This window comes from Nicotiana tomentosiformis, chromosome 7, assembly GCF_000390325.3.
Source record: "Nicotiana tomentosiformis chromosome 7, ASM39032v3, whole genome shotgun sequence".
Classification (NCBI taxonomy): domain Eukaryota; kingdom Viridiplantae; phylum Streptophyta; class Magnoliopsida; order Solanales; family Solanaceae; genus Nicotiana; species Nicotiana tomentosiformis.
The window spans coordinates 70,539,483-70,552,580 of NC_090818.1; the positions used below are offsets into that span (position 1 = coordinate 70,539,483).

A 13,098-nucleotide genomic window follows, 5' to 3' on the forward strand; every position below is an offset into this window, starting at 1 on the left:
CAGGATGGTGTGGGGTTTAGGTTATACCCCAACCTTTAGATAATCAAAAAGGATAAGTACACGGAGGAAGACATAAACCATAGCCTCCAAAACATGATGGAGAATGATAGTACTCCTAGCTTTGGTGGTTACATACTTTACAGTATGTATACATCGAGCTTCACAAAAAGATACTATAAGTATAGTTGTAAAAACTATACAAACATCATCATTATCTAACGTTTGCATCATTAATTATAAAATAGTTCTTCCTTGGTCTGAATCTGAAGTTTGGAATGTTCTCCTGATCCAATATCCCAATTGCCTTCACATAGTCTGGTAAGGAGCTCTTATTATCAAAGATAACTCGATTTCTCCCCTTTTCACCCATGTTTGCTAATTGATCCACATCCATATTTCCCACTCTGAATGTATGGACAAAACAAAAATTACCATTACTTGAGAGAAGAACAATCTGGTCTATGATATGTTGGATGTGCCAAGGAACCTTCATTTTATTGTTAATCGTGTCTACTATCAATTGGTAATCAGCTTCAACTATTACATAGGAGTATCAACCAGAAATGCATATTTTTATACCCTGAAGCATAGCTTTGGCCTCAGCCATGTTGTTACTACAAGTGCCATAGTAATCAGCAAATGCGGAAATGCAAGAACCTTGACTATTTCTAAGTATTCTCCCTCCGCTAGAGTTTCCTGGATTCCCCTTACTACAACTAGCCGTGTTTAATTTTACCCATCCATTATCAGGTTTATACCACCTTACCAATTGGCTGGTAATGACCTGTCTAGCCGTTTCCACTACTGTGTATAAAGCATGGTAAGGCTGAGGAAGAGTAACTTTGGGGAATTGAATATTTAAAAAGAAAATCATATATTTAGACACTTGCTGAATTATAAATCTTTCAGACATATGAATGTTTTCAAATATGGAAGCACACCTACTCTTCAAAATCTCATAACAGATAACTAATGGTAGGTATTGTAATAAAGTAGCATGGATTTTATTCTTTATTTTTACTAGCCACCAACACATTAGAATATGTCTCATATTTTCCATTCTCAAGGTGATACCACAATTTCTACCGAAGAATAGCCAAACTTGTGTAGCAATCTGACTTTTGCAAAAGAGATGAGTGACAGTCTCCTCATTGTAATTAGTACATCAAGAGCACATGGATGGAACCATTCTACCAAATTTCTGAATCATTTCATCAGTAGGAATTCTGGACTGAATCATCCTCAACATAAAAAATGAGATTTTGAAAGGAATTCTCTTGTGCCACATCATAGATGCAGTGAAAGATCTAGACCTTTATTTTATCATATTTTCCCATGCCGATTTACAAGTAAAGACTCTATTTGAATCAACTGACCAAACTGGCAAATCCTCGTTGCACCCATAAATCTCAATTTTCAAAATATTGCTAATGAAACTATCGGGGAGGACTTCCTTAAGCTTGGTCACATTCCTTCTTCCCTCTTCAATGAAGTTCAGGACCTTAGTGTGTCTAGATGCATTAGGTAGTTGCCTGAGCTTAGCCAGAGCACCTCTACCAGTCCAATTATCCCACCAAAATGACACATTACCTTTGCCTATCTTCCATAAAATGAATTTTTCAGCATCTTCCTTGTTATCCATGAGCCTTTTCCAGGTGTGAGATTGACCATATGACCACTTTCTAGCTATTGGATGTTTTCTTTTGCAGTACTTTGCCTTTAGAAAACCCTTTAGCAATCCCTTTTTGGTTCTAAAATTCCACCAAACTTTAGCTGAGAAGGCTCTACAAGTGTCATGTAGAGACCTAAAACCAGCTCCTCCTTCAATGGTGGGATCGCATAAATAAGCCCATGATATCCAGCGCACCTTGTTTCTATCTTCAATCTTCCCCCAAAAGAAATTAGAGATTATCCTCTCAATCTAGTATAAGACCGTTTTGGAAGGATACAATACAGATAAAAGATGGAGTGGGAGAGATTGAAGAACATATTTTATTAGAACGGCTTTACCTCCAAAGGAAAGAAGTTTCCTTTGCCAACCTTGCATTCTTCCAGAGACTTTGGCTACCATGTTACAATTTTCTTCCTTCCCAAGTAAATAGGACAACCTAAATATTGCATGGGGAACTGAAGGTATGGAAAGTCAGTAATATTTTTGACATCCTTAACATTATTTTCATCAAATAGTGAGGAGACATAGAATCCAGATTTTTCTTTATTGACTTTCTGACCGGATATACATTCATATTCTTTTAGCCTGTCCATCATCAAACTGAGAGAAATTAAATCACCTGATGAAAATAGAATAGTATCATATGCATAACATAAATGGGTGATAAATGGGCCATTCTTCTCTGCTGAGTATGGAATAAAACCACTTTTTGGGAGCATGTTCATCAATCTAGAAAGTAGTTCAGCTCCAATCACAAACAAGGAAGGGGATATTGGCTCCCCTTGTCTGATCCTTCTGGAAGATTTAGAGAACCCATGTCTAGTGCCATTAAGGTTGATAGAGTACCAGACATTATTGATCAACCTCTAAACTCTGTCAATCCAGATCTCAGAGAAGCCCATTTGTCTCATAACCTGGTATAAGTACTCCTAATCCACTCTATCATAAGCCTTGGCCATGTCTAGTTTCATGACTACATTACTAGTCTGTGGGGCTTGATTAATATTATGAACCATCTCCTGAGTTAGCATAATATTTTCCGTGATTGCCCTCCCTTTAATAAATCCCGTTTGACATGGAGATACCAATTTCTACATCAGCGGTCCCAATATTTGGTTCATAATCTTTGAGATTATTGTGCAAGAATAATTACTAAGACTGATAGGTCTTAACTCAGTGAATTATTGTGGGCAGGCCACCTTGGGGATCATGATCAGACAAGTATGAGTAAATGCTTTTGGTAAACGGGTACCTGCAAAAATTTGAAGGCTGGTCGTTTTGAGCGTATTAGCCCCGATCCCCTATTTACTGCATTTACCGTATCTGTTTCTGCTTATGTGACTTTCTGGGAGGTCTTATTTTGGCTTCAGAGTGTTTTGGGATACTTAGTCCCTAAAACGGAAGCTTAAGTCTTAGGATTTTGACTGTATTCAGGATGGTGTGAAGACGACTCCGCAATGGAGTTCTGTCAATTTCATTAGCTCCATTGGGTGATTTTGGACTTAGAAGCGTGTCCGGACTGTGAATTTGAGGTATGTAGCTAATTTAGGCTTGAAATGGCGAAAGTCGAATGAGAAGTTTGACCGGGGGATTGACTTTTTGATATCGGGGTCAGATTCCTATTCCGAATGTTGGACTAGGTCCGTAATGCTGAATATGACTTATGTACAAAATTTGAGGTCAATCCGACATGGTTTGGTAGGTTTCGGCATCGTTTGTGGAATTTGAAAGTTTAGAAGTTCTTTAGGCTTGAATCCGGGTGTAATTGGTATTTTGATGTTGTTTTGAGTGATTCGAAGGCTCGAGTAAGTTCCTATAGTATTTCGGGACTTGATGGTATGTTTGGTTGAGGTCCCGGGGGCCTCGGGTGAGTTTCGGGTGGTTAACGAATCATTTTTGGCCTTGGTGAGATAGCTGATATCTGCTGCTGTAGTTTTCTAGTTTCCTCTTACACGTTCGCGAGAGGAGCCATGCGTTCGTGAAGAGTGTTTCTGAGTTGGTAAGATTTTGCTCTACGCGTCCGCGAAGGAGAGGATGCGAAGGTATAGCAGTCCGCGAAGGGGAGTGAGGCAGCTGGGGACCCCCCAGTCTTTTGTTCTACGCATTCGCGAGGCGAGGAACGCGTTCACGAAGGTCTGAGTTTGCAAAGCTTCGCGTTCGCGAAGCGTAGGTCGCGTTTGCAAAGAGTTAAGTTGAGAGGCAGTCAGAGTTGGTCTACGCGAACGCGAGAGGACGGTCGCGTTCGCGAAGAAGGATATCTGGGCAGGCAGTATTAATTTCAAAAATGAGGGTTTGGACCCATTTTTCATATTTTGAGCTAGAGAACACGGAATTGGGCGATTCTTGAAGGGATTTTAGTGGAGTTGATTAGGGTAAGTGAATCCTACTTGGTTTTGGTTAAATTCCGTGATTTCATCTTTAATTTTATCATCTAATTTGTGATTTGGGGTGAGAAATTAGGGAAAAAGAGGAAGAACTCTTGAGTTAGAATTTTGAGGTTTTGAATGGGATTTTTGTTATCAAATTTGAGTAATTATGGTATGATTAGGCTCGTGAGTTAATGGGCTTTCAGGTTTTGTGACTTTTTTCGGATTTTGAGACGTGGGTCCAAGGGCCGGGTTCCGGCCGATTTCGGATTTTTGGCTTATAATTTTATGTTTTTCTTGTGGAATTGATTCCTTTAGCCTATATTAATTATACCGTACTGCTTGTAGCTAGATTCGGGGCATTTGGAGACTGATTCGAAGGGCAAAGTAATTTCGGAGTAGGATTTTCTTGTGGCTAGATTCGGGGCTTGGCATGTAGAGATAGCAGAGTAATATTCTTTACACTGTTCGGATCTGCTTCACTTTACTGTTTGAGTTGCCTATTTAATTTGAAAGCATGCCTACGTTTCTGTTAAGTTATTTCTATTTCATCTGTACCGGTTGAGTTCGTCACTGCCTTTCAGTCCAAAGTTTGGACTTGTTACTTACTGAGTTGGATGTACTCGCGTTACTCCCTGCACATCGTGTGCAGATCCAGGCATTTTTTGTCACGGCTGCAGTTGCTGATTGCGGCTTCAGAGTTCGGAGACTACCAAGGTAGTTGCACGGCATTCGCAGGCCTTTACTCTTCTCCTCTATCACCAGTTGTATTTTTAGTTTATTTCTCTAGACACTGTAGTGGACTGTATTCTAATTTAGATGCTCATATACTCTATGACACCCTGGTTTTGGGATGGATTGTATCGTATTTTGGATATTTCTGTTTTCAAAAAGGCTTTTCTAAATTATTAAATTACTTTTGTCTTTATGTTCAAAGATTTTTATGTGTTAGGATGTTGAGTTGTGGCTTGCCTAGTTCCACGATAGGCGCCATCATGACGGGGTAGGTTTTGGGTCATGATAAGTTGGTATCAGAGCCTATAGGTCTCACGAGTCATGAGCAGGTTTAGTAGAGTCTTGCGGATCAGTACGGAGACGTCTGCACTTATCTTCGAGAGGCTGCCAAAACATTAGGAAACTTCACATTCTTGAATTCTTGTTGTGCGAATCTTTTGATTCTGGTAACCAAATTTTTGTGGTTCTAATTCTCTCACAGATGGTGAGGACGCGTACTACAGGGCAGGATGGACAGCTACTAGTACCACCAGTCAGGGCCGCAAGAGGCCGAGGTCGCGGTAGAGGCCACGGTATGGGCAGAGGTGCAGCTCGCACCGCAGCTAGGGCAGCACGTGCAGATCCACCCATTGCCCTAGTTCAGAAGCAGGCTCCAATTGTGGATAAGCCTGTGGGACTAGCTCAGGCACCACCTGTGCCCATTGTGATTCCAGGCCTTTAGGAGGCCTTAGCTCAGATTCTGACCATGTGCACCAGTCTTGCTCAGGCGGTCTCTGTTCTAGCCGCAGCAACCACTTCTCAGGCCGGGGGAGGCAATCGGACTGCCGCCGCCCGCACACCAGAGCAGGTGGTACAGGGACTCCAGACACCGGGGGCACCACCAACCCAACCGATTTCAACTGCTCAGGACTATGTGGTTCCTGCTATGCCCGAGGATGAGCAGCGTAGATTGGAGAGGTTTAGGAGGCTCCGGCCTCCATCTTTCAGTAGTGCAGAGGGAGAGGATGCGTAGGGATTCTTGGACAGGTGGTAGAGGATACTCTGTACAACCGGTATTCTAGAGACCAATAGAGTCTCGTTCACTACCTTTCAGTTCTCTGGGGCTGCCTTCAGTTGGTGGGAGGCTTACGAGAGGCGTAAGCCAGTCAGCGCAGCACCCCTTACCTGACAGCAGTTCTTCGTTCTCTTTCTGGAGAAGTTCATGCCTCAATCCTGCAGAGAGGAGCTATGTAGGCAGTTCGAGCAGCTTCGTCAGGCTGATATGTCCGTGACGCAGTATGAGATGAGATTTTTAGAGTTCGCCCGTCATGCTATCTGGTTGGTTCCCACAGACAGGGAAAGGATCAGGAGGTTCATATATGACCTCACTTTTCAGCTGCGATTGCTTATGACTAGAGAGAGAGAGTGTTTAGTGCTACATTTGATGAGGTTGTCGATATTGCTCGTCAGATTAAGATGGTTCACAGCCAGAAGCGGGTTGAGAGGGAGGCCAAGAGGCCTCGTGGATAGGGTGGATTCAGCGGTGTTCCTTTTGGGGTTCAGTTCCACCACGGTAGGGGCCATCCTTTCAGACATGCTCAGACGACTCGCTCGGTTCACCGTGGTGCATCATCTGGCCATGGTGCACACAACTATCAGCAGGGCCAGTCTTCATTCGGTACACTTCCAGCTCAGAGTTTGTCTCATGCACCATCAGCTCAGGGTTCATCTGTGTCAGGACCTTCTAGCAGTTATTTCGGTGCTCGGAGTTCCCTTCAGTCCCCACCGCCATTTGCAGAGAGAGGTTGCTTAGAGTGCGGAGATTTGGATCATATCAAGAGGCATTGTCCCTGCCTCTTGGGAGGTTTATCTCAGCAGAGGAGTCAGCCTTCAACTTCGGCACCCGTTACTTCACCACCCGCCCAGCCAGATCGGGGTGGAGCTCAGTCAGCTAGGGGTCGCCCTAGAGGGGAAGGCTGATCAGGTGGCAGTTAGGCCCGTTTCTACGCACTCCCTGCCAGACCAGATGCCATTGCTTCAGATGCTGTGATTGCAGGTATTGTTTTAGTTTGCCATAGAGATGCCTTGTATTATTTGACCCTGGTCCCACTTATTCATATGTGTCCTCGTATTTCGCTCATTATCTAGATATGCCCTGTGAGTCTCTAGTTTCACCTGTTCATGTGTCTACACCGGTGGGCGATACTGTTATTGTGGACCGTGTATATCGGTCATGTGTGGTGACTATTGGGAGTCTGGAGACTAGAGTAGATCTCTTATTACTTAGTATGGTCAATTTAGATGTTATCTTGGGTATGGTGAGTTATAAGATGTTTTATTATATGGCTTAGAGCCAAGTAGGGGAGTCTGCTATCTATGATTTGATTGCACGATTTTGTACGGTATTAGTTTTGGACTGAGGCATACTTGTTGATTGGTTAGGACTTACAGAGGTTGATATCGGGGATGACTTGAGTAAGAAAATTTCTTGAATGCAGGTTATATCGCACTTTATGAAAAAAAAATCATGAAATGATTAAATTATTATTTTGAAGGATATAGTGCACACATGGTGTGAATTTGATTGGTGGTGTTAAGACAGGGTTACCCCTTCGAGCGTTGTTGTGCTAATGAGGCGCGTGTCTTTCAGCCCATTTGGGCGGTGCAATTTAGAATCTAAAATTTACATTTAATGGTGCTGAGATTTGCGGTAATTCTGTATGATTATGGATTCTATATTTTAGTATAAGAAAGGTAAGAAGAATAATTTTAAATTCGCATAAGGTATTTTCAGAGTGAGCGTTACAATTGAGGTATTTATGGAGGTACTTAAAAAGAGTACAATGGCTTACGGGCCTTATGGTGGTGTGGTGTTATGTTAGGGTGTATTGTAGTGAGCTTTGGGTAAGGATCATGGAGTTCTGACAAGGAGAAGTATCAAATTGAGGATAATTCAGAAGAAACTCAAAGTAATAGGATAACTGGGTAGTAGGCTAGACCAGTATAGAGAGGACATGATAGATGTGGTGTGTTGTGCAGGATTAAGATTTACATGTACAAGGTGAAAATTTATTCTTGAAGGCAAGTTCACGAATTCTGGATAGAATGGTCAGTGTGTATATTTAGATGAATGTTATAGTTGTTCGGTAATCCCTGAGAGGGGTGCTCGGTTGAAAAGGGCATTGTGTTTTGATTTACGGATGTTCATTGGTATTGCGATACTCTTTTGGTTGATCGACTGCTGATATTCACTTTTACTATGTGGCACAGAAGAATTTTAGGAGTATTTCTCGTGGATGATCGTGTATGATAGATGTGTTGGACATTCTGGCGGTGGAGTTGGGATCAGATATGCAATTCATGTGTTATATAGATTTGGAGACTGGGAGTTCTCAAGAGCAGGTTGTTTCTATGGTTGTGGACTATAAAGTCATGGCCGAAGCTGGCTAGACGATAGTATGTGTTATAATTCAGTCATTGTGGGCTATCGTAGAGTTATTTATCCATGTGGGGGTGCCCGGAGTTGTTTTGGGGGTCCATTGGTAGGCCCAATTAGGATGTGTATTCTACACCGAGTCGTATTGGTTGGCTTCATACTGCTATTGTTGAGGGATGTGTCATTCAGTTGTTGAGCTTACTCGTATTTTGATATGTTCGGTGAGTTACTCTTCTATGCTAAGAGGGGTTGTGATTCGTTGGTTGTATACACCCATGGTGCAGTTCTATAGGGGCTTTATAGCAGAAATTTGTGCGAGATGGGTATTTGGGTGATGCATGAGTGGTTGCGCATTGGTTATGTTCTTTCGGGTTTGTGTGGCATTGTGTCATTTGCTTCTCCATGGTTATGGTAATGCACTTCGAGTACTTGATGCCAGATTGCACGTGGTTATTGATTTTGAGCATGGTGGCTGAGGTATTTCATATGGATCAGTGTTTGGATGGGGTCGCGTATTGCTGCAGATTTATGTTAAGATATGATCCTTGTGTTAGATTTGTGTGTTATGGTTCTACGGTGTGTGATGGGTTCTTAGCATTGAGTTGGGGTGGTACCCGTCAGGCTTACGGGACAATTCTCTTGTTTGAGTCATTTTCGTGATTGAGTACATTTGGAAGGTTGCTTATTGGTGCACAGATTGCACGGGTTGTGGCTTTAGATAGTATTGGTGTGGCATGTTAGTAGAGTAGCTGGTATTTGATAAGATGAAGTCGTCGGAAATCCAGCTTAGGAATTTGCTATGGTTCTGGTCGAAAGAGAGAGAGCTCCACGACTGGTAGATCTGGTGATTGGTTACGAGTCTCTGCATGTTTCTTTCATCATCGATGGTGTATGAAGGTTTTAGAATGGAGTCTTGTTTGATATGAGGTTTATTACCGGCATGGGTTGTTTCGAGCAGCTACGGTGATTAGAAATCATTGCTTCGAGCATTTGAGCTGTGTGGTATTTGAAGTTTTGAGAATTTGAGTTACGGTTACAGCTTTTGGTACAACTTGTTCAGACTTATACAGTGTGTAGGTTGTGAGATTCCGACCTTATAAGAAATTCTGGATGTTGAAAATTAGATTCTAAGGCTTGTGGGCTAGGTAGAATTAAGAAATTTTAGTTATGTGGTGTTATCAGACCTATATGGGATAGGGTGACGTGGGATCACCCCCGGGTACATGCGTGGTAAGATGGAATAGTAATTTAGTGGCTTGGAAACAACTCTTGGCACGTTCGAAGTCGAACGTATGTTTAAGTGGGGGAGGATGTAACGACCCGGCCGGTCGTTTTGAGTGTATTAGCCCCGATCCCCTATTTACTGCATTCCCTATACTGTTTCTGCTTATGTGACTTGCCGCGAGGTCTTGTTTTGGTTTCGGAGTATTTTGGGATACTTAGTCCCTAAAACGGAAGCTTAAGTCTTAGGATTTTGACCGTAGTCGGGATGGTGTGAAGACGACTCCGAAATGGAGTTCTGTCGGTTCCTTTAGCTTCGCTAGGTGATTTTGGACTTAGGAGCTTGTCCGGACTGTGAATTTGAGGTCTGTAGCTAATTTAGGCTTGAAATGGCGAAAGTCGAAATTTTGGGAAGTTTGACTGGGGGGGAGGTTACTTTTTGATATCGGGGTCGGATTCCGATTATGGAAGTTGGAGTAGGTCCGTAATACTGAATATGACTTGTGGGCAAAATTTGAGGTCAATCGGATGTGGTTGGGTAGGTTTCGGGATCGTTTGTGGAATTTGAAAGTTTAGAAGTTCTTTAGGCTTGAATCCGGGTGTAATTGGTGTTTTGATGTTGTTTTGAGTGATTCAAAGGCTCGACTAAGTTTGTATAGTGTTTTGGGACTTGATGGTATGTTTGGTTGAGGTCCCGGGGGCTTCAGGTGAGTTTCGGGTGGTTAACAGATCATTTTTGGCCTTGGTGAGATAGCTGGTATCTGCTGCTGCATTTTTCTGATTTCCTCATACGCGTTCGCGAGAGGAGCCTCGCGTTCGCGAAGAGTGTTTCTGAGTTGGTAAGATTTTGCTCTATGGCAGTGTGTGCATCGCGAAGGGAAGTGAGGCAACTGTTGACCCCCCAGTCTTTTGTTCTACGCGTTCGCAAGGTGAGGGACGCGTTCACGAAGGTCTAAGTTTGCAAAGCTTCGCATTCGCAAAGCGTAGGTCACGTTCGCGAAGTGTTAAGTTGAGAGGCAGTCTGAGTTGGTCTACGCGAATGAGAGAGGACAGTCGCGTTCGCGAAGAAGGATATCTGGGCAGGCAGTATTAATTTCAAAAAAGAGGGTTTGAACCCATTTTTCATATTATGAGCTAGAGAATACGGAATTGGGAGATTATTGAATGGAATTTTGTGTAGTTGATTGGGGTAAGTGATTCCTACTTGGTTTTGGTTAAATCCCGTGATTTCATCTTTAATTTTATCATCTAATTTGTGATTTGGTGTGAGAAATTGGGGAAAAAGAGGAAGAACTCTTGAATTAGAATTTTGAGGTTTTGAATGGGATTTTTTTATCAGTTTTGAGTAATTTTGGTATGGTTAGGTTCGTGAGTGAATGGGCTTTCAGGTTTTGTGACTTTTGTCGGATTTCGAGACGTGGGGCCAGGGGCCGGATTCGGGCCATTTCAGATTTTTGGTTTATAATTTCATGTTTTTCTTGTGGAATTGATTCCTTTAACCTATATTAATTATACCGTAATGCTTGTGGCTAGATTCGGGGCATTTAGAGACTCATTCGAGGGGCAAAGACATTTTGGAGTAGGATTTGCTTGTGGTTAGATTCGGGGCTTGGCATGTAGAGATAGCAGAGTAATATTCTTTACACTGTTCGGATTTCCTTCACTTTACTATTTGAGTTGCCTATTTAATTTGAAAGCATGCCTACGTTTCTGTTAAGTTATTTTTATTTTATCTGTACCGATTGAGTTCGTCATTACCTTTCAGTCTAAAGTTTGGACTTGTTACTTACTGAGTTGGATGTACGCGCGTTACTCCCTGCACCTCGTGTGCAGATCCAGGCATTTTTGGTCACAGCGGCGGTTGCTGATTGCGGCTTCAGAGTTCGGAGACTACCAAGGTAGTTGCACGGTGTTCGCAGGCTTTGATTTTTCTCCTCTATCACCAGTTGTATTTTTAGTTTATTTCTATAGACACTGTAGTGGAATGTATTCTAATTTAGACGCTCATGTACTCTGTGACACCCTGGTTTTGGGATGGATTGTATCGTATTTTGGATATTTCTATTTTCAAAAAGGCTTCCTAAATTATTAAATTGCTTCCGTCTTTATTTTCAAAGATTGTTCTGTGTTGGGATATTGAGTTATGGCTTGCCTAGTTACATGATAGGCGCCATCATGACGGGGTAGGTTTTGGGTCGTGACACCTCCTTGATGATTTCCCAACACGTGTGATTGAATTTCCTTGATATCCTATCAGGTCTAGGATCACTGACGTTGCTCATAGAAAATACTATCTCCTTAAGTTCCTCCATAGAAGGTGGTGCAATCAACTTGTTGTTATCATCTCCATCAATGATTCTGGGAATGTTATTTTGTAAGGAAAAATCTTTCTGTTTGTGCTCCTTTGTAAATTGCTTCTGAAAGAAATGAATGGCCTCCTGAGCTATACTATTATCACCCTCAATCCAACTACCATCCTCCTTCTTCATCCTTGTTAGAGTCAATCTTCATTTTTTACCATTAACCACAAAATGAAAGAACCTGGAATTCACCTCCCCTTTAACAAACCACCTGATACCACCTTTTTGTTTCCAGAATGCCTCCTCCTTCTTAATAACTCTGATTAGTTCAACATTTCTTCGTTAAGGGCAACTCTATTAATATCAGAATTGTCTTTGATAGACTTTTCTTCCAGATCTACCACCTTCTTTTCCACCTCCTTTTCAGAGTTAAATATGTTCCCTACCGAATTCCTTGACCACTCGGATAGCTTCCTGCACGTATTCTTGCGTTTTAGATGAAACTTTCATAATGGCGATCCTTGCACATCTACGTTCCATGCTTGCTCCACTACTGACATAAAGTCAATTTCTTCAGTCCAAAAATCCAAGAAAATATTTTATAGGGTCTCTCATCTTAGATTTCATAGTGATTAGTAGAGTGGAGTGGTCAGATCCTGTTCTGGTCAAGTGAGAAACCTGAGTGGAATCAAATAGGTTCAACCAATCATGATTTATCAATACTCTATCTAATCGCTGCTGTGATAACCCAAAATATCATCTTTAAATTTAATAAGTAATAATGTGTTCTAAGACCTCGAAAAGCACCATTTATCATTTCTCGATTTGCGTGCACAGTCCGTTCAATTTTCTGGAAAGTTTTCATGTGAAAAATAGATTAAACTATGAAATAGAGCCTTAAAACTCAACTAAGTTGACTTTGGTCAACATTTTGAGCAAACAAATCCGGATCAGTATTTTGACAGTTCCGGTAGCTCCGTATCGTGATTTGGGACTTGGGCGTATGCCCGGAATTTAATTTGGAGGTCCCTAGCTCAAGTTATGACCATTTAACAGAAACTAGTAATTTAAAGGCTAAAGATTTCCAAGTTTGACCACGGGGTTGACTTTTTGATATCGGAGCCGGAATTCGATTCTGGAAATTTGAACAGCTCCTTTATGTCATTTATGACTTGTGTGCCAAATTTGAAGTCATTCCGGATTCATTTAATATGTTTTGGCACGAGATTTGCAAATGAAAAAGTTTAAAACTCAAAGTCTGAATCGAGGTGTGAATTGCAATTTCGATGTTATTTGATGTGATTTGAGACCCCGAGTAAGTCCGTATTATGTTATGGGACTTGTTAGGATATTTGGATAAAGTCCCGAGGGGCTCGGGTGAGTTTTGGA

The 13,098-nt window shown here is 41.9% G+C and overlaps 1 protein-coding gene across 1 annotated transcript; it reads right to left on the reverse strand.

Annotated features, from left to right (window-relative positions):
* Positions 1 to 211: 211 nt before the first annotated feature.
* On the reverse strand, positions 212 to 11,898 carry LOC138895772 (uncharacterized). The gene is made up of 4 exons (XM_070180499.1): positions 11,614 to 11,898; positions 1,382 to 1,921; positions 580 to 826; positions 212 to 537 (listed from the first exon to the last, which is right to left on the reverse strand). The coding sequence occupies exons 1-4, from the start codon at positions 11,896 to 11,898 to the stop codon at positions 212 to 214; spliced, it is 1,398 nt and encodes a 465-aa protein (XP_070036600.1).
* Positions 11,899 to 13,098: the final 1,200 nt, after the last annotated feature.